The sequence below is a fragment of the Vicia villosa genome, linkage group LG5, assembly GCF_029867415.1.
Source record: "Vicia villosa cultivar HV-30 ecotype Madison, WI linkage group LG5, Vvil1.0, whole genome shotgun sequence".
Lineage (NCBI taxonomy): Eukaryota > Viridiplantae > Streptophyta > Magnoliopsida > Fabales > Fabaceae > Vicia > Vicia villosa.
The window spans coordinates 118,042,721-118,063,528 of NC_081184.1; the positions used below are offsets into that span (position 1 = coordinate 118,042,721).

General features: G+C 33.0%; 3 protein-coding genes across 5 annotated transcripts; 1 reads left to right on the plus strand and 2 right to left on the minus strand.

Moving 5' to 3' along the window:
- The first annotated feature begins 364 nt into the window (after nucleotides 1–364).
- Nucleotides 365–3,198, plus strand: LOC131602176 (gibberellin 2-beta-dioxygenase 6-like). The gene is made up of 3 exons (XM_058874196.1): nucleotides 365–950; nucleotides 1,814–2,138; nucleotides 2,731–3,198. The coding sequence occupies exons 1-3, from the start codon at nucleotides 487–489 to the stop codon at nucleotides 2,986–2,988; spliced, it is 1,047 nt and encodes a 348-aa protein (XP_058730179.1). The 5' UTR covers nucleotides 365–486; the 3' UTR covers nucleotides 2,989–3,198.
- A 509-nt stretch (nucleotides 3,199–3,707) lies between these two features.
- Nucleotides 3,708–5,626, minus strand: LOC131602177 (uncharacterized). Its single transcript, XM_058874197.1, has 3 exons — nucleotides 5,426–5,626; nucleotides 4,722–5,158; nucleotides 3,708–4,519 (listed from the first exon to the last, which is right to left on the minus strand). The coding sequence occupies exons 2-3, from the start codon at nucleotides 5,154–5,156 to the stop codon at nucleotides 4,214–4,216; spliced, it is 741 nt and encodes a 246-aa protein (XP_058730180.1). The 5' UTR covers nucleotides 5,157–5,158; nucleotides 5,426–5,626; the 3' UTR covers nucleotides 3,708–4,213.
- Nucleotides 5,627–7,420: 1,794 nt separating this feature from the next.
- On the minus strand, nucleotides 7,421–19,345 carry LOC131602178 (ADP-ribosylation factor GTPase-activating protein AGD4-like). Of its 3 annotated transcripts, XM_058874199.1 has the most exons (20): nucleotides 19,143–19,293; nucleotides 18,841–18,979; nucleotides 18,099–18,175; nucleotides 17,269–17,369; nucleotides 16,667–16,737; nucleotides 15,949–16,011; nucleotides 15,779–15,823; nucleotides 14,863–14,928; nucleotides 13,981–14,028; nucleotides 13,793–13,888; nucleotides 13,663–13,704; nucleotides 10,926–11,120; nucleotides 10,672–10,803; nucleotides 10,380–10,598; nucleotides 10,027–10,113; nucleotides 9,667–9,939; nucleotides 9,185–9,306; nucleotides 8,999–9,077; nucleotides 7,896–8,314; nucleotides 7,421–7,828 (listed from the first exon to the last, which is right to left on the minus strand). In XM_058874199.1, the coding sequence occupies exons 3-20, from the start codon at nucleotides 18,164–18,166 to the stop codon at nucleotides 7,714–7,716; spliced, it is 2,241 nt and encodes a 746-aa protein (XP_058730182.1). In that variant the 5' UTR covers nucleotides 18,167–18,175; nucleotides 18,841–18,979; nucleotides 19,143–19,293; the 3' UTR covers nucleotides 7,421–7,713. The 3 variants fall into 3 exon arrangements, with proteins under 3 accessions (XP_058730182.1, XP_058730181.1, XP_058730183.1); XM_058874198.1 differs by lacking the exon at nucleotides 18,841–18,979 and having other exon boundaries at nucleotides 19,143–19,341; XM_058874200.1 differs by lacking the exons at nucleotides 7,421–7,828; nucleotides 18,841–18,979 and adding an exon at nucleotides 8,499–8,568 and having other exon boundaries at nucleotides 8,206–8,314; nucleotides 19,143–19,345.
- Nucleotides 19,346–20,808: the final 1,463 nt, after the last annotated feature.

Sequence of the window (20,808 nt, forward strand, 5' to 3'; positions counted from 1 at the left end):
AGTTTAATTTAATCTTACTTCATATAGTATATTCACTGAGTCATTAACCTTGATTATGATTCAGACCAATGTTCACTACAACCATTCTCCCTGGCTGGAACCATTATTTAATATTTTAAGATTTGTAATTAGCAAAGTCAAAAGAAGAAAACATGTTTGAAGCCTTTTTCGTTCTTATTTGACAACTTCCCTAGTGATGATGACCCTTTCACACTATTTTTAGCATCCTTTTTAAAACATGGTCTAAAAAGAGAGCTCCAAATCACTATCCCTCTGACATTTGTCAATTTTTGGACAGCCTTGATTGTCCTAACTGATTGTCCATTTCATATAGACCATCCATTCTCCAAATCCAGCCTTATAAATGCACTCTCAACCTCAATCTTCAACACCTTTCTCTCTACTTACCAAAACCAAAACTTTAAACACTTCATACTTACTTCATAGTTCATAGCTATAGCTCTTTCTTTCTAACTAGGTCCAACAATGATTGACTCAAATCCACCACTCTTGAACCATTATGGAGCACTTTTGAGAAATTCAAATGAACCTCAAAAGTCTAGAAGCTTCAATGATCAAGATAATAATAATACTGTGGTGGATACATGTGAACTACCATTGATAGACCTTAATGGTCTTAAAAGCTGTAATGTTAGAGAAAGAATGGCTTGCACTGCAGCAATATGCAAAGCAGCATCAGAATGGGGATTTTTCCAAGTGATAAACCATGGTATAAACCCTGACCTACTAAGAAATATGAGGGAGGAGCAAATGAAGCTGTTTAGGGTACCCTTTGAGAAGAAGGTCACTTGTGGACTTCTAAACAATCCATACAGGTGGGGGACACCAACAGCTACTAGCTCAAATCACTTTTCATGGTCAGAAGCTTTCCACATTCCTCTCACCATGATTTCAGAAGCAGCTTGCTGGGGTGAATTCAGTTCTCTAAGGTACATATCTATATCTATATCTCAGTCTTATATATAAGTTTTTACATAGTTTACTTCATTGAAATATTTTAATAAATAACTCTACAACATGAAAACAGAACAAAGACAAAATCAAATGATGCAGAACAAAGAAAAATGACATTTATTTGAGGAAGTGATTCAAAATATAACTTGATTTGCGCGCATTAGGTCCCTTGTTGAATCACATTCAAGCCACTTCACTTACACTGACAAAATAACCCGATTTCTAGGCACGATACTAACCATGATTCGAAACATAATGATCCTGTTTTATGTTTGAAGAAAATCAAACTTGACTCCCCTAAGATTTCCGTATAACTTAGATTTTTCATTAGACTAATGGTTCCTGCAATCGCTGCACCATGCAGCAGCTGTAGAAGATCCGTGTACGGCACGCGCGTACAGGTTTTCGAACTAAATAATTATCAACTTTTGCATCACTAAAATAAGAATCAAGCTAAATAATTATTTAGTAATCGTCTCCTCTAAAGTGAGTTTGATGATTTAAGTAAAACCAAGTCATCAAGAATCCATAATTGTCTTGTAAGTAATGTAATACCGACATCTGATTTGTTTCATCAACTGTCCAGTTACTTTGCACTGAAGAAATACATTAAATTATTTGAATATAGACAAAAAGACCACTTGTTAGTTTATTACAGATCTTGACAGGTTGGCTTCTAGAATTTATGCTCAGACAAGCACAGGCTAGTGCTTCTGAGCAAAATATAGTTGTCTCTAGAACCAACCTGCTTCATAGGAGAAAATAGTTATGTTGTGCATGCATGATTTCACCCTTAAAAAAAACAGCAAGTTAATATGTTTCTAACCCTTTGCTGCAGAGAAGCAATAAATGAGTTTGCACCAGCTATGCTAGAAGTGTCCAGGCTACTGGCAGGTATTCTAGCAGAAAACTTGGGCCACCCGACAGATGCAGTTGAAAAACTCTGCGATGCAAGCACATGCTTTCTGAGATTGAATCACTATCCTTCCTGCCCAAAATCTAAAGAAGAAATTTTTGGATTAGTACCTCACACTGACAGTGATTTTCTTACAATCCTTTATCAAGATCAAGTCGGTGGACTCCAACTGATGAAAGATTCCAAATGGGTCGCTGTAAAACCGAATCCAGATGCTCTTATTGTTAACATTGGAGATCTTTTCCAGGTAAAAGTTAGTTGATTACAACAGAAAATTAATTCACCATGAATGTATCAATACTAACATCTACAGCCTATAATTGAGGAAATTAACCGCATTACTAAAATAATATGATGCATGCAGCATGCCAACCATTAAAAGAATCTGTTTAAACAAATCATTAAAAGAAGGGAATAATTTAAACTAACAACAATATGATGCAAGCAGCATGCCATATTATTATTTTTTTTTCAAAGGAATATATATAAGCAGATGAGTCCAGGAAACAATATTCCATCTTTAGAATTGCATAAAGTGGTTATTTGTAGCATCCTTCAACTAGAACTAAGGCTCTTTTCGTTGACTACAAATGCCAAAAGCACAGGCCCCTTTTTTCAGTATCTAGTATTATAAAAATGAATAGAAAAGTGATTATCAAAGTGAGTGTTGCAGCATCAATTATTGACTTAACCTCATAACCAGATATGCACAGATCATCACATCATATTTTTACTAAAAAAACTCTTTGGCTATAGAAATAATTATTAACTATCTGTTACATTTAACAAAATACCAGAGTTCATTCGCTAACAAGGTTTTTCCTTTTGGAAAATTACAGGCCTGGAGTAATGATGAGTACAAAAGTGTAGAGCACAAGGTTGTGGCTAATGACAAAGTGGAAAGATACTCCATTGCATACTTCCTATGTCCTTCTTACACTACTATGATAAGTGGCTGCAAGGAACCTTCAACATATAGGAATTTCACCTTTGGAGAATATCGACACCAAATTCAAGAAGATGTCAAGAAAATCGGACACAAAATAGGGCTATCAAAGTTTCTTCGTAAAGGCACGTACACGACGACCACCGTTTAGTGCATTGAACGTTGTTCAACTGGAGGAATTAATAGTTAACACTATATTGATATTCTTTATTCTAAAGAAAGTTTTTTACCAGTTCAGATATAATATGTAAAAGTCACTCGAATTATATGTAAGACTAAGAGATAAATATAAAAAATGAAGGTGGGCTTTACCATGCACCAACTTAAAAGCAGCACAATTTAAAAGGATTTTATCCTACCTTCCCCCAGTGGAGTTTTCTCCTTTCCTTTTTTGCTACTATTATGATTTTCGCTCCAATGGTAAAATAGATTTTATACAACTATCAATGTTCATTTTACCAATTACTATAACGTTCCTCACAAAATGCAAATTCATCACAAGGTTGCTCAAAAAAACAAGGGTTAATAGTAATTCAGCCCTGTAATGTTAGCGAATTTTGCTTTTCCCCCCTCCCTGCCTTTGGCAACGGTGGGGGGGTAAACCGAAATTCGCTCATATTACAAGGGGGTAAACTACTATTAACCCAAAAAACAAAGATGATCCCAATATTGTGAAGCTAATACATACAATTAGATTACTAAACAGAACCTTTATACCAAAAGGTCGGACAAAATTCCAGCAGCAGATGACCTGGTTGACTTGATCATGCTTACAAAAGTAGCAGCCTTCGATAACCTTTTACACTATGATTGGTCAGTAAAATAATCACATACTATTGTGAAAAAGATGAGCTATTTTTACAAATAAAATGGGAAAGGGGGAATTCTTTATTAATTAGAGTGTCATTAATGACCATTTTACATCTGTTCCCAATGGGATTCGAGCTCAGTACCTTGAGGTTACAAAACTAAGAAGCTCTAACCACTGAGCTAGCATCAAAAGATGAGATTTCTCAAGCCTTTGCTACTCCTCTGGTAATGGGGTGATTGACATCCAATTTTAGTGCGTCGAATTCAATCTACAACTAACTGAACAAATCAACTATAGCTATATTGTAGACGAATTTTGATCAACTAGAGTGAAGAATGCAACCATCTACATTAGTTCCTTCAAATGCAGCTACCATTAAATGTCATGCAATAACTAATTCATTGCCTTGCCATGGCATGTATGTGTTTCTTGAATCTACATATCTCACTCAAGAAAATAGCCACCCAGTCTTTCAATGTGTTTCATTTCTTCATCAAGGGGATCATTTCCCCAACATGTTCATTTTGACTTTGCCTAGTGAACTCATGGGCAATCTCTAAACTATCTAAGACAGATTTTCTCTTCTCCAGTTCTCCTCCTTCTCCAAGGTTGTTCTCAACAATGGACCCAAGAACACGTCCAGCATGTTTTGAGCAGGATGATCTATTTGAGATGAGCCTGTAGGAATTACCCTGCCAGCTGTTGAAGCAAAAGTATCTAAAACGTCCCTTTCCAAACTAGATGATTTTTTGTTCTCACGCGAAGAATCAAGAGTAGTTTCGGCTTCCGTTGTGGCCGGAAATCGCCGTTTTGGCTCGCACAAGTTATCTACCGTTTCCCACGTCTCCTTGTCCTTGTAATCTTTGACATACTGCAGACATACGACAAAAATGTTCAAGCAGATATAGGGCGAAATTAGAATCTCCATCACAACCTTAGTATTGGGAATCTATATTCTAAATTCACTCGATCATATCACGATACAAAGAAATGCTAAAGTAGCAAACATTTCTATTCAGATTACTCAAGCAAAGTAAACCCTAAATTTCTCGTTCTCAAAAAAAGAAAACTACCTGTTCTGCAATGGCCATCAAATCTTCAACTGTCAACTCCACGTCATCGTCACTAGACGCTTTAACTTGACATTCATGATCACAATCACTACCACCACGGCTGACATTTTCTAAATTTCTGCGTTTCTTAGTAGAACGTCTATCACCACTATCCCTAGATACATTGCTTTTTTGCTTCTTCTTCTTCTTTTCATTAACATTATCGCCACTTTCATTCCGTTCATCTAAATCTATTTCTCCCTTAGCCTCACATTTTGCTTTGGAATTTAACTTCCTCCTCGACGCTACCTTCTTATGATCAATTTTCCCCGCAGTGACCGCACTAACGTCACCATTTTCTGTAGAACAATTAGCTTCAACAAGATTGCCAGAGTTACTTACATGGCTTGCAGCAGCAACTTTTGGCATCATCCATGGTGGTAACTGACGTTTCATTCCTATTGATAATATCAATCAATTTTTAAGCTAAGTTACAGTCAAGTGAAATCATCATGTATACATATAACAATAAATTTTGAATTACATAACAAGGTTGATTTTATTTCAACAATTGGAATAAAAATTAAATAAATATAGATATATATGGTTGAAATTAGGGTTTCACAGAAGAGGGTTGAATTGCAGAAAAGAGAAAGGAAATTCGAGAATTGTGGAAACTGTAATTAGCGTTAAGAGATGGAGAAAATAGAAATTTGGAATCATACCGAGAATTGTTGGGGTACAAAATCAAGGGTTAGATATAATGGGGCTTTCAGATCAGAAGGGCGAAGAAATGTAAATTGAAATTTTAAATTATGTGATCGGAGCGAACGTGGTAGAGGAGGATGAACGTTGGTGATGAAGGAAAATTGACCAATTTACCCTTTCGGTGTTCCTTATTCCTCTTATTCATTCTCTCTCTTATCAATATATTGTTAGGTGTGTGACTAGGTAGGTTTTTGATATTGTCAATTATATTAAATCATACATATTTAATATTAAAAGCAATGAGTGGTATTTAGCAACACATCATTGCTATTGAAGTCACAAAAATGTCATGTGATCTGACAAAATACTTTCATGATAATGTTTGTATGTGCGATTATTCTTTTTCTCTCATGTCTATATTGAACATAAGACATAAATCGTGTCATCATTGTCTAGTTTAATATTGAGCCCTTAGACATATAGCATATTATGAGGGATAGAAAAATTCTATTTAGGTTACTCATGTCCCTCAACATGATTTGTGGAGTACCTATCAACCATTTTTATGGTCATCCTGTTAATGAAAACTTTTGATTGGAAATAAAATAGTCGACTCCACATCTATGGTCCATAATGGTTTCAGGTCGAAGAGTGGAATACACTACTATCACCTTGAGAACAACTTATGATACTTGCATAACATTCTATATAGTATTCTCATGGTGTGTCACTCTAGTATAATTACTCCTAAGATTCATACCTAAGACTTTATAACTTTTTATCAATGATTCATGAGATGTGATAATCAATCTATCTATATAATAGTCTCAATGTTTTAATGTTATTTCACTTCACAATAAAGCTTCATTATGGATATTTTAAGAATAATGTCTCATGATTAATTCACACTTAATGTCTCATTAAACGGACTACCATATCAACTTTTTATTATTTTGAAAAAATAAACATAACAAAAAAATGTATTTTATTATTAATAAATAATTTGATACAATTACCAAAATTATTGGCCTATAGTGCTTATACCAACAATCTACTACTAGAACTAGAGGCAATCTGGCATACACATAATACGCATAGATCAAGTATGTCCATCATACTTCTGCTGCGCAAGAGGTTTTGTCAGTGGGTATCGACATTGTCAAGCGTTGGTATTCTGCATATCTTCACGTATCCTTTATTTATTATCTCTCGAATGTTGTGATATCGCATAAGTATGTGTTTGGATCATTTGTGAGATTTAAGCTCCTTAACTTATGCGATAGCCCTATTGTTATCACAATAAAGATTAATGGGATCCACAATGCTAGAGACTATGTCAAGTTCACTAATGAACTTCTTGATCCAAACATATTCCTTTGTTGCATTTGAGGTAGGAATATACTCTGACTTGGTTGTAGAATCATCAAATGTATCTTGCTTTGAACTTTTATAGCTTACAACAATGTCATTTAATCAAAATATATAACCAAATTATGATATGAAGTCATCATTATCTGTCTAGAAGTTAACATCAATTTAATCAATCAAAATCTTCCTGACCTCCATATATCAAGAATGAGTCCCTAAATCCTACAGGCTTAATTTTGTTTGGGTTACTCCGATTAATTTTTTTTTTAGATCAATTTAATTGTCAAATTAATAAATTTTTTTATTAGATCAAGTTTATAAATTTTAAAATTATTTTATCTTTTATTAAGAAAATTCAATTCAACATATCATATATTTTTTAAATACAAATAAAATATTGACTAGAAACTTTTATAGCGATACATATTTAATTTTTTAAATTCATAATTACTAGAGTAATATAAAAATATTCAGTGGTTGAAATATAAAAACATTCCATTCGGATACTTCAACGACTTAAGTTCGAGTTATTCCACTCATTGTTGGTTAGAAATATGTAATACAAGGACTTAGCTAAGTTAGCTTATAACAGAGAAATATGAACGCAGATAAATTAAAAAGCCAACGAAGTACCTTTTGGTTAGTTGGTCATGAAACAATCAAGAATCAATACATCAAATTTAATATTGTTGAACAACAGCTTATCCACGACAACCCATAATAATAACACTAATAAACTCATTCAAATTCTGCACTTTATCCAAATATTTCTTTCTAAAAATCTATTTAATACAAGTGTAACCAACCATGTGTGACAGTAGAAACAGACATTAATCTCCGTTTCTGAGACATGCTATAAACTTTCAGTCGACAGTAACTTTTCTTGTGCTTTGTATGGGTTTTAAATACTAGTATAATATATATACCAGTTCAATCTTTACTGGCACTCAACAAGCAAGATAAATAGCTGTTCGTCAGTTATTGCTCCCAACTCCATTGCTCTTTCAAGTACAGTATGTCCTCCAGCGTCTTTAATTGATGGTTTTGCACCCCTGGTAAATTCGCATGTTAGTTTATGCTTAAATTGGAAGTGTGTATTAGACATAAATATAGCATTACCTTCTTAGTAAAAACTTAGCCAATGAATTTTTCCCACTAGAAATGCAGCGGTGCAACGGAGTCCTTCCATGATAATCGCGCATGTTTATATCAGCACCAAATTGGAGCAACAGCTCAACCATTAATGTACTGCCAGAATGACATGCTAGGTGTAATAAAGACCAACCGCGGAAACAACTCTCTGTTTCACTAGCCTCTTTAATCCTCAGACAGGCTTCAGGATCATGCTGATGATTTTCAGTCTCGGCATGGGAAACCGCTTCTTCAAATTTTGTGTTTATTGGATTTGAAGTTGATGTTACAATAAGGCGATACACTTCTTTTACATTTAAAGACTGAACTGCTTGCCAGATTTTTGTGGAAACTGAAGGATTTTCGGGTATGTCCTCTTCCCGGATGACTAGTGATTTCTCTGCATACTGATTAACAAAACATAAGTTACAACAATATTTACCTCGGTATAAATATTGAAGAAAAAAGAGGCTTTAATCAGATAACATGGCACAGAAATTATAAACTGGCATATGATTAGTAGAAATAATGTATGAGATCAGAGAACAATAAAAATAAGAACAAAAGTGGAAATTAGATTATAGAGATTACCAATCTGATTCTAGAACTATTTTCCCTAAGAGCAGTGATCTGGGTACATAATCTCTCCATAAAAGTAACACTGTCAAATGTCCTATTTCTATTAGTAATGAAACCAGTAATTATGTCCAGAAAGGTGGAGTCAAATCCACAAAACACTATTCAATTCCAATGGAAGGCCAAACTATACATAGTTGATAAATAATAATTATATCCATAAGACTTTTGATAATTATAGAAACGTTGGTAATAATCGTGAGTGCTGGTTTTTGTGGGTATAAGTAAATATATTATTGAATTCACAACAAAATTATTTTTATAAGTTTTATTCCTCAGTGGCCAAAAGAGTCATTATATAACGGAAAAAAATCCTTATTTAACAAACAAATTAAAAATTCATCATAATCACACTATTTAACTATATCTAAAATACCAATAATCAAGCTGTCCCTATTACAGTAAACTATGAAAACTTACCTACATAAAAGTGAAATTGAACTGAAATTGCTTACCTTTGCTTGGATGTACTTTTCTTTATATTGAGAGGGGTCTGTGGAACGTGGTTTCAAAGGCACATTTGATTCACCTACTCTGCAGATAATTATTCCCAAAAAAGAAAGGATGACAAGCTCAGCTAATGAAAATAACTCAACGAAAATTAAAGCACTACATTGCATTAAAGAGAAACAAAAGTATACCTTTCATCACCAAGCAGAAGCAAGCCCTCCCAAATAGAATTACAAAAAGTATTACCTAAGTTATTGAATAACTCCAAAATGGTAGGTTCCCAAACCTTCACATCTAACGTTATAGATCTCACCTGCAGTTGGTAAACAAAATTTAATGACCTTTAGGAAATGGTTATCGATCATGATTCATAAATACTAAGTCAGAAATCACGTTATATATGAAAAATGGTTCAGTTAAACTATAAAGACAAACAAAAGTGTAGATTATTTCTCAAAAGTTAAAACTAATAAGATTCTAAAGGTGAGAGCTTTTTACCCAAGATTTGAAAAAATCTGTAAGCACTTCAATACTATATAAATATACTAGAACAATGAATCAATAACTAGAATTTTAAAATCTCAACCCATGGATTTCAATGTTAGAGATTAAAAATTTCAATCCAGTACGCAGAAGCAAAATAAATGGTTTGCATTTGTCTGAAAGAATGCACCTTTGAGATATGAACTCCAAGATTGCGATGCACTCCAGAGCATTCAATACACAGCAGTATACCAAGGTTTAGAGATGCCCAGTCTGGTTCAGGAGTACTGCACTCAGCACACTTGTCATTCCCAGGAACTCCCCTTAAAATTTTAGAGACACTACCCACTTCTTTGGAATATACATCATCCATCAAAGATTTATTACTATCCTCTTGTTGACTTGTCAAGGAAGAACCAGTTGGTGAGTTTTTATTTTGTAATTGCAATTTACCATAATGAGGCTGCAGCAATTAGAAATGGAAAAATGTTGAAATCACATCATATTATGGACATATTGGTATATGTTTCAAAAAAGTTGAGTGGATAACCTGTTGAAGAAACTGAAAATTAAAAAGCGTGGTGATAGCTCCAGTAATTTTGTTTACCCAGTCCATCCTATCAGCTTCATTTTCAGCCTGATGAAATCACTTTAAAAGTAAACTAACAAAGAAATCAATCCAAAAGTAAAACAGACTAGGATACATATATTGATAAAAGATCTATGAAACTTTGACAAATTTAACAAACAGTATGTCCATTTTTAATATTTACGTTTGAAAAAAAAAATCAAACAAATGAGAGGTAAGGTACAAAGAACTTTTTTGGTTGTCACCAAGATAATTTTAAACATTACAGTGATTATATGACTTATTCAAAACTATGAAATAATTTTCTTGGTCACCTGCAGTGTATATGTTTTTGAGGGAGAAATAATACGGAAGCAAAGTCGTAGATCTGTATCCTCTGCATCCATCTTTATAGTGGATGTGCACAGATCAACTGTACAACAACCCAAAATATCCTCATTTAGTGACGCTGCCCTACTATGCCTTGAACGGAATCTACCAAACATGCCACTATTTTGTTCAGAAGAACGACTATAATTATATGACTGAAATCCCTGTAAACAGATTTCAAAGAAAAACATTAGTAGATCGCTTGAGGTGAAACAGATATGAAAAAAGTATTCCTACCGCGGGTTTGGGTCCTTTTGATCTGTAATAATATAAACTCCCATGGTTATCAAGTACAAAAAACCTCCTTTTCCAATCTCCTCGCATCCTTGATGATCGTTTTAACAGATAGCCTTGTTTAACTGTTTGAATCTAAAAACAGGAAGAAAAAAATTACACTGCAAGAATAAAACATCAAGGTAAAGATAAAAAACAATATATCTATCGTCAACTGGAGAATTATCAATATTAACCAGAAAATGTGAATTACTTGCCTCGCCTTTGGTTGCAGACTGCATCCCTGCTTCAAAGTTTTTATAAGAATTCAAACCTACAGGTTGGGTGCCATCAGCACCTGGCATGGGTATATTTTCAACCTCTGTCTGCGTCCTGTATTCCTGGATCCGTTTTGCAAGCTTATCTTGCTCAATATTAGCCACTTCTTTAGATTGTTGAGCATACGTTAGCACCTAAGTTAAGGACAGTCACCAAATGTAAAATAGATAGTGATTTTGAATGAAGCTGTCTAGTTGAGTTTTCAAAGCCACCAGCATCAAATATTAAAGAGATTACGTCAAACTTGATTATTATAAAATAAAATTCCTCAAAGCTTATATATTCAACAGTCACAATGTACAATTACAACATATTATTTATACTGTGCCCCCCAAGCCAGTTTGAAGAATCAACAGCATATAATAAACAAAACAAGAGCAGAATAATGCATTCCGAGTAAAAGTATAAGATAATAACTCGCAGGAGATATCTTCTCAAGCTGCAAGGAATTCAAATTACATACATGATACATGAAATTCAAACTCAGAAAAAACACTTGGCCCCTATAATGATGATCCCTTGATTTAGTACATCCACTAACTTCTTTAATAAAATATATAATAAATTTTATTTGGGCAAGGATTAATCATCACTTTTTGCTACCCACAAGTAACATTGAAAGTAAATATCAAATGAAACATTAGAGGTAATCACTAGCCTTCAAAAATCATTTTGTTTGGATCATATAACAGGAATATAGGATACACAGCATGATCCACATATATGATTGTTCCCAGTGTTGAGTAGTTAATATGGGAAAAGTACTTTATTAGAAGTGGTGGAGAAATCAGGAGGTGAAATCTCTTTATGCCATTCAAGTATAAACTGAATTTATGAATTGGTCATTCAGATGAAGCCCGGATACGTAGTATGGTTACGATACGGATGTGGTTACGCAAAAAATATTAAATTCGGGATATGATACGACTAAGATATGTTTAAAAAAAATTGAATAAGACTCGTGCATGTAAAATAATTAAATAAAATATGTATTGATCATTCTTCATTAGTATATAATCATAAAGATCACAATTTACAAAAAATAATACTTGTGATCAAAAGATAGTGTAGAGTTTTCGTATAAATTATAATCTATTTTCATCCCTATTAGGATATCAACAAAAGCATCATTAAAAGAACTCAAAAAATTTGTCTAATATTAATTGATTGAGTCTCTTCTCTTCCATTAACATCATCCATAAAAAACATGACTTTTAAATCTAGATTCATCCAGAGACATCTCTATCAACTCACATCTTGAATTGAATCATGTCTCGTTAATTCGAATATTCCCCTAATAAAATGAGAGTAAGGGGAGGAAAACTCTATCCAATTATTTGCATTTTTACCTTACATTTAGGCAAATAGGGAATTGTTTACTCTGCTGAGGAGCTATTAGCTCTGGAACTCTTAGCATTCAGCTTTAACCATTTCATATTAATAAGTACTTCATCATTTCCATTATTTCTTGATTGCTCCTGTAAATTGATACTCTGCTCTATCAGGTGGAATCTTGTGCCTCAGTTTTCCAATGCAGACTTCTTTCTTGACAAATTTAAATGGAGAGAGTAGACTAAATGGAGAGTAGTTAAACAACTAGAGGTAGAGATAGACCTAGAAAAACTATAAGCCAAACTATTAAAAAAGATCCCGAGATTAACGAGTTGGATAAAAATAAGGTCTTAGCGTCGTCATTTGATCCATGTAGCCAACACCATTAGTAGGATAAAGCTTGGTTGTTGTTGTTGGTGGTTGTTATTTGTCCACTATCTTGTTTCCTTAAGTTTTAGCCTAGTACCCTCAAACACTTTTTTAGTTATTTTTATTTTAATATATTTAGAGTGCTGCAAGCTAGGTAGCACTGACACATCTAGAAAAAGCTGTGTGTCTTTGTCTGTGTCAGACACCGGCACTCATACTTGTGATTACGTTTAATTTTATCATTTTTTTAAAATTATTACCGGTATCGCTGTGTTAGTTTCAATGTCATATTCGAGGTGTCCATGTTTCATAGGCTGCAAATAATAGGTGGTGGTTTAGGGGTGCCAATATAGTTGAGATGCCTTCTCTGCCATGGATGTCGTTGCACTTTATCTCCTTGCTTAGAAAAAGTGATAATAGTTTAGTAATGTTGAAACTAATCCTAGAAGATAATCTAAGATACTCTAAAAGGTAAGGAAGCAATTTGTTTGATGGAGAAGGGAGTAACTTATAGATCATCTAAACTGAGGGATCTATTATAACATGTAGGAGAGGATTATTTTTCATGTGCTCTTTTGCTCACAGTTGAAATATGAGACAGAATGAGAGATGCAATTATGACATTTTATTTAAGTCTATTAGAAGCAAATCATTCTTGGTTAGGAGCTTAGGCTCCCTGATATTCCATTACATTCTATAGTACACACCGCTGAGCTCATTTTTATTAATACAAATAATACACTCGGCTCTAATTCTGTTACTGTTTTATCACTTTTACCGGCTATTTCTTCTGTTATTTGTAGGAATGAATAATAGAAACTTTATTTTTAATACAATGCCAGAACCTAAAAGCTTACGTTACTAGGTTTAGAGGCATGAATAGTTTTATACCATATCGTAACATGATCGAATGTGCTCATAATCATATTTTGAAAATATCTTCCCTTGTAAGAAATGAACAAAAACACTAGTTACCTGGTGAATATAAGGCTCCATTTGGCTCAGTAAGTCATAACCCTAAAGCATAAGGTGACATGTTAAGTACAAAAGAATAATAATAAAAACAATGAAAGTTCACACGTGAATAAGGAACCAATTTACGGACCAGTTTAAAGTATCTCAGATGAGCGTCCATTATTGCACTTATTGACTCCAAGAACTCGTACTTCTTTTTCACTTCAATATTCATGAGAGAGTGTACCTGCACTCCTTAAAACCCAATAGCCAAATTCATACCATAAATAAGGTTGTTGAAATATCAGCAAAAAACATCCATAACTGTAAAAGACATACTAGATTGAAGCGGCTTTTCTCAAATGATGACTTCGAATTTTGTAGACCCTGCCATTGATCAAAGTATCATATAATTGATTAAATATTGGACTTACCAATAGTCGTGAAAGAATATGACAAACAAACAGAGAACGCAGTGGATTATAAATGTGAGCAAAAGTGCAGAGTCGTCTATGAATCAATATCAACAATAACAAGAAGAACCAATCAACCAAGCCTTATTCCACTAGGTGAGTTTGTTACATGGACCAAGCGGTATTGCTGAATTCATAAGATATGTGAAAAGGGAAACCTAGAGCTATAAAGCTCCTGCAATGGCAAGGCCCGCGAAAGGATCAAACTCACTGTAAATCTATTATACATAGTCTTAGCCTGCAATTGTAAGAAGTTAACTCCATAACTCAAACTTATGAACTATTTCTCACACAGAAGCGGCGCCAATCATTGCTCCAAGGTTTCACAAGACAAATCTCAGCAATACCATTTTTAGGTTGTCTCTTTTCAATTTACTTAATAAAGAAAAAATAATGAACTATCGTAGATTGAGGTTGTTTTTTAATTCTAAAGGACGGATGATGAAGAATATAAATATGGTGAAACTCTTTTAACCTTTTACCCCTAAATACAAAACTAAGGAGTCAGCAAGACAAAGAACACAAATCACTTCAATATTTACTACCATAACAGTAACAAAATTTATATTTAAGCAGGAATGTGATGAAATATATTCTAAACTAGGTCTCAAATATAAACTCCAGCAAGTAAAATAAGTGCACATGCATAACCCTTGAACCGGCAAACTTTTCACTGCAATCTGTAATCATTGGCACATCATAATATAAGGGAGAAGCAGCTGATCATTTACTAATTGATACGGCAAACCTCTTCTAATTCAGCAACAATATCTTCAGGAGTATTCTTCTTCAAAGAAACAAACTTTTCTCGTGACTGTAGAAAAGAGATACACAAACTGTTAGAAACCAATACTGATATCGACGGTAAGCAATTGGGTATCTGGGTGCAATATAATAAAAATAAAAATAAAATAAACATCAGATAAATGGAAGACTTATAACGTTGAAGTCAAGGATGCATGCAAGTTCCTGCTTTCAAAAGTGCCATACATGTACAAAGTAGAAATGCATTAATAGACGAAACTAAATAATTTAAATTAGCAATTAGGCCATTTTGAACTTATGCAAGCCTTATCACGATGGTTACAAGAGTACTTTGATTGCTAAAATAGCAGTTAGGTGTATTTTCTAAAATTCATTTTACCTCAAAATATCAAGGATTACTACTGTAAGAATAACTAAACTCTAACCAAAATATAATTTTTCATAAACAACTGCCAGTTCAGTTAAGAGACAAATAAAATGAAGTGATAAATATAAATTGCAAAAATAACGCACAAACAACAGTCAATTACGATAAAAGATAAAATTCTTATGCACCAACAACACAATTTAACAATCACATCAAAAGATTAAAAGACACCCAGTAACTCTTTTGAGGTTTTTTAAACAGTAAATAATGGCTTAAAGAAGGAAAAGAGTAAAATAAACAGGGTGAATACCCAAAAATAGATGTCACAAACAAAAGTTACCAATTAGCTTATATTCAACACAAGAACTGATTTGTAAGAAGAATATCTAATCAAGTAAACAACACAAGAAAATATAACATTCACTTATGAATGCCAGTTTGCTTTACCAAAATTACTGAATGTATTTGCAAATAGAATAATGTTAAAAACTCACTTTACAGTTTGAGTATAGAGCTTATAATTTCTCAATACCTGATCATACGATTGAACAGACTTGTCAAAACGACGACGAGATTCCTGATATAAGCAAAAATGGATGGAAACAGAAGAGAGAAAGTCTAAGAAATTTCACTAAACAGATGAGGTACATAAAACCTTTACAGTAGAAACATCAACTTGAGAGTGGAAAAAAAAGTAAATACCTTTGCATTTTGCAAATCAACATTTAGAAACTCTGACAACCGGTCAATCAATACATGCTCTACCTATAAAAGAAATATGTCAAGTAATTTCTCAAAAAAAAAAAAAACTAAGAATACAACCTAATAGATCTATCTTGTCCAGCAAAGATTCGTGAAAAGAAGATCTTAAACAGGGAAGGAGTTTTCAACTATTATTCAATTTTTATTTTACAAAATTGGAGCCTTCAAAACTTTCCTTCTACCATAAACTAGGAACCTCTACAGGTTAAGTCATCGCTTACACTGCTTCAAATTTTTTGGATGAGGAAATTGTAGTTGGGGTTCCACTTTATTTTTATGTGGATTAGAGGAATGGAAAACTGAATATGTTTTTGCCTGTTCAACTTAGGTCTTTTGACAAACACAACTCATGCACAATGGGGTTAAACAGAACCAGTTGCATGATTTTCATTTAATTACTACATGAATGATAAGTGTAAAATATATTCAGCAGAAAAAGACAGGAATACATAAATCTAACTCATCAAACTTACTATGAAAGAGAAATCAAAAGGATTGTTTTCTTGATCTTTGTTTTAGTAAATTTGAACAAGCTGAATAAGCAGGCTAAACAAAATTCTTTCAAGGTAAACACATCTTAAGTAAGGCAAGTCTCGCAGTCACTACTATCTATTGAAACTCAAAGAAAAAAGTGCAGCATTTTGGTTCAAGGACTCACCTGTGAGCGAAGAAGCTCTTTAAAAGTCGCTAATTCACGTAGTGCAGTGATAAACTTAGATATGACGGGTCCTGGTTAGAAAGCCAAATACAATTAACTCTTAGCAATGGTCAGGGCTATCTTTGGTGGATATCAGATATCCCACTTATCATCAAATAACAAAGCCAGCTTATGCATAGCTTGAATGGTGACAAAGATGTCCTCAAGTAAGTCAAATGGTATAAAAATAGACTACAGCATTATGTAATCATCAAAAGAAAAGGCGTGATCAAGAACTAGATGAAAATACATTGGAGCGGTTGTTTAATATTTTCATTTTGCCTTTGCTGTAAAAAAAGATATAAAAGTCCTTCACTAATTAGGGCAAAGTTCTGTGAAGTAAAAACCTTTTACAAGGAAAAATAAATTAAGCTGTAGATTGCTAAAAAGGACCATGTTGATAAACAAACTCAGTGTTTTAACATGCTAAACTAAGTAATTAACAAATTTTAACACTAAACAAAAATATAGTTCTTCTGTAAGTACAAAAGAACTGCCACGTGAAATCCTTAACTTGTACGAGGAAGATGAAGTAAAACAATATATTAATAAATTTCAACAACCTCCAACTGATACACTAACAGGGTCGTCGTAGCCACCTCCAAATGCTTCTAATGAATCAGCAAAGGCGTTTTCTCCATTATGTGCTTCCCCCAAAGCTGTCCTGAGGAGATATAGAAGAAAGCGTCAATAAAATGCCCCTGGTGTGGTTCCAGAAAATGGTTTAAGCAATAACAGGCTAATTTGATTGGTGAAATTTTCAACTAAAACACGGTGCTTCTGTGTTTAAACTTTAAAGCCGTGTCTTTTAACAAACACCACATAGTCATTCACCAATAATCTTCCAGTTCAACGGTTAGACCCAAAAAATAACTATTATCATTAAAAACCAATTCTGCTTTATTTTCATTTGATCAAACTTGAAGAAAACTAGTATTTAGATACTCCACATACACCATTTCAGGACCAAATTTGGTGGCACACTGGCACTAACATCATTTTACATTTAAAAACATTTGCATTTGATTAAAAAAATTAATTTATTTGAAAACCTTATTAAAATAAATTTAAAAAATCATGAAAGAATACTATTAGAAAGAAGGGGAGAGACTACAACTGGAGTGGAATAAGAAATTATCCTAAAAAGAATAATAAAAAAGGTAAGCGCGAGCCAATAGCTCACAAATGCAACAGGGTTGTCCTTTTCTTTCCACATATTAACGATAATATAAATCCCCTTGAAACAACCATGAGTAGCCAACAAAAAAATAATCCGTGTACTTCTTTCTGTTGTACTAAAGTAAAATATTCATAAAATCAAAATCTAGGATTGCTTTAGCAAGTTAAAAAATAACATATAATACTCTATATAGGAATACCATCGAGCACTCACATAAACTTCTTACACCCTTTGAATAGATTCTGGCACCGATCCTTTAACTCATCTGCTGTGTCTTCCATAAAAAATAACTGTTCCATGGAAAATAAATAACTCACTGCAAGGTACCATCACTCTTAATCTGGTAAATGACTGTTTTTTCTATATAAAAAACTACGAATCCAAGAAACATGATCAATATAAATAAATCACTGTAAAGTACCATCACTCTTAACCAGGTAAAGGCCCGTTTTTTTCTTTCAAAAAAAACTACAAATCCAAGAAAAATGATTGATATAAACATCACTACTTAGAAAAACAATATAAACAATTTTGTGTAGATATACAGCTAAATCTCACCTTCTGGCCAAAATCATAATACAGCTTCTAGAAACCCATTTACAAAGTGAAAAGATGGTGAAATCTGATTAGATGTGTATGTGTAAAAGTAAAACTTGTTTACTTTTACCACATCTGGATAGACTTAAAGTTATTAAACACAGTTCGGAAAAGGGTGTGAATCTAATTTTTGGATTTTGTATTTGCTGGAAGTATTTTAACAGATAGATCTCGACAAATTACTAAATTCATACACAAAAAATGCATTGCGCAAGAATCCATAGTTCCAATCCTTTTGCTAGATAAGCTACCCAGTTGATTCCTATGATATAGTATCCAAAAGTATAAATAACGGAAATGCACATGCCTATTTCAGGGGAAAACAGCAAAACCTATAGATATTAAATAGGACACTCACACAAGTAAGTACACCTCAAAGGAGGGGAAAATGATCATCATTTTAAAGTAGCCATTAAGAGAACTCTATGCATCCTATAAAACTGGTAATGGTAGCAAATTGTTCCTAAATCCTGGCACACTTGCAAAATTGCTTATTTCTGATTCAAAATCAAGGAAAATGGAAATCCAAAAGGTGGCTATGGTGAGAAAGTGAATGGATAGCATAATATTACAATAATGTTGTGAGAGTAAAGTAAATCTGGATTGAAACTGGATAGTTAGATTGAGCAGAAAAGTAGATTGCGATGTGAAGATGCGAACCTGCTTCTGGAACATTGGAGAATCGTCAAGCTTGACGAAAGAAGATGCCATTGCTACTCTGTGCGCACTCTGTGTGTGATCTCTTGCTCTCGATTTGCGTGTGGTTGGTTGTGTCAAGCTCGGTTTGAGTTTAGATCATATGAAGAACCCAAACATACATATAAATTTTGGTAAATGTTAACAATATTTGGTAATTATTTATTTTGTGTTGCAATAGATCTAAAAGGTAATTTTGCATTATTAGTGTTGTTGTTAGGTACACCCTTTATTTTGTATATTTTTATTCTGCCATTTCATTTTGACAACATAATACTTTTATGCGTTTATCGAAATTTTATTTTTGTCTTTTGTTTTTGGAGATTTATTTTCGAAAATATCTTTTTTATTTAATGTTGAGTTATTCTGTAGGTTTATCTACAAAATCCAACGTTAAATAAAGGTTTCGTAGATGCACATACTGAACAAATCAACGTTAAATAAAAAAAGTGTTTTCGAAAATACATCTCTAAAAACAGAATATTTTTGGAAATACACATAGTGCGTAAGAAACCTCAAAAGTTAGAACCTTTAGATTGTCTTATTTTTTTATCTCATTTTTAAGTTTTTTTTAAGATTTTAATCTCCTCCCCATTTAAAACTAAATTTTAATGACATGAAATTATGTGTGATCATCTATCCTTGTCACATTTATCAAATTAAAATTACTTCATTTTCATTAGTAATATTAATCATGTTATTTATTAAAAATAATTTAATATTATTAAAATTCAAAAATCAATTAAATAATATTAAACCATGATTCTTTTTCTGCATCGTTTACATATTCTCCTCTTTTATTTGTTAGTTGTGTCATATAAGCTTCATGTTTTTTGTTTTCATTATTGAATCAAGATTCTCTTGTGGCGGTCTAAGAAGAATAAAGAATTGATGTTTGTTTGACTCTGAGTTGTCATTGATGACATTATAAGCTTAGGAGAACTCTGGAAGAAGGTTTAATGGTTGTGATCATTTTAAGATGGTGAGAAAAAAGGGTGTAATTTTTTAATGGTTTGATGAAGAAATGAGCAATCGAGTAAAGGATGTGATTAGATCATTGAAGGACGATAATGATAAACTTTTAAACATAATGAGTGATAAAAAATGAAGAATTGTTGAAGATGAAGAATAGATTTATAGGTTATTTTATGGATTTGTCATTGGTGTTTTTAGTGTTACTTGTGTTTGCATTAGTTGCAACACATGTACTTAAGTAATGTGAACGCAGAGAAAACAAACGGTGGCTTATGGATAAAATTGGGAAGAAGGGAATTGAATCGGGTTGTGTGTGATGTGATGAGCGGTGGATGAAGGGATAGTGGATGAAGGGATAGTGGAGATAGTATGGATAAGGTGGAGATATTATGGATAGTGGTTGACCAATTGTTCTCTTCATGACTGGATGGTTGGTTGGTTCAGTTTTGTCATTGGGCTATAGTTGTGGAATATTTGTTGACGGAATGATATAGCTATAAGTAGTCAGTACATTAGATATCTTGAACATACAAATACATTAGTGAGCTAACATACAAATTTTGCATAATTAAGAAATACATACAATATTACAATGTGTTACTTATAGTCAGATGAAACATAATCTTTTGATTCCTTCTTGTTATATCATGTGCAT

What these genes read in the sequence shown, in the direction of transcription:
- LOC131602176 (XM_058874196.1), top strand. Translation starts at nt 487, where the DNA reads ATGATTGACTCAAATCCACCACTCTTGAACCATTATGGAGCACTTTTG. An exon ending in GGTGAATTCAGTTCTCTAAG is followed by an intron (nt 951 to 1,813) that starts GTACATATCTAT and finishes CCTTTGCTGCAG; the next exon opens with AGAAGCAATAAATGAGTTTG. An exon ending in ACATTGGAGATCTTTTCCAG is followed by an intron (nt 2,139 to 2,730) that starts GTAAAAGTTAGT and finishes GGAAAATTACAG; the next exon opens with GCCTGGAGTAATGATGAGTA.
- LOC131602177 (XM_058874197.1), bottom strand. Translation starts at nt 5,156, where the DNA reads ATGAAACGTCAGTTACCACCATGGATGATGCCAAAAGTTGCTGCTGCA. An exon ending in TGATGGCCATTGCAGAACAG is followed by an intron (nt 4,520 to 4,721) that starts GTAGTTTTCTTT and finishes GTATGTCTGCAG; the next exon opens with TATGTCAAAGATTACAAGGA.
- LOC131602178 (XM_058874198.1), bottom strand. Translation starts at nt 19,193, where the DNA reads ATGGCATCTTCTTTCGTCAAGCTTGACGATTCTCCAATGTTCCAGAAG. An exon ending in TTGGAGTTCATATCTCAAAG is followed by an intron (nt 9,307 to 9,666) that starts GTGCATTCTTTC and finishes TACCAACTGCAG; the next exon opens with GTGAGATCTATAACGTTAGA. An exon ending in GCTAAGTTTTTACTAAGAAG is followed by an intron (nt 7,829 to 7,895) that starts GTAATGCTATAT and finishes CGAATTTACCAG; the next exon opens with GGGTGCAAAACCATCAATTA.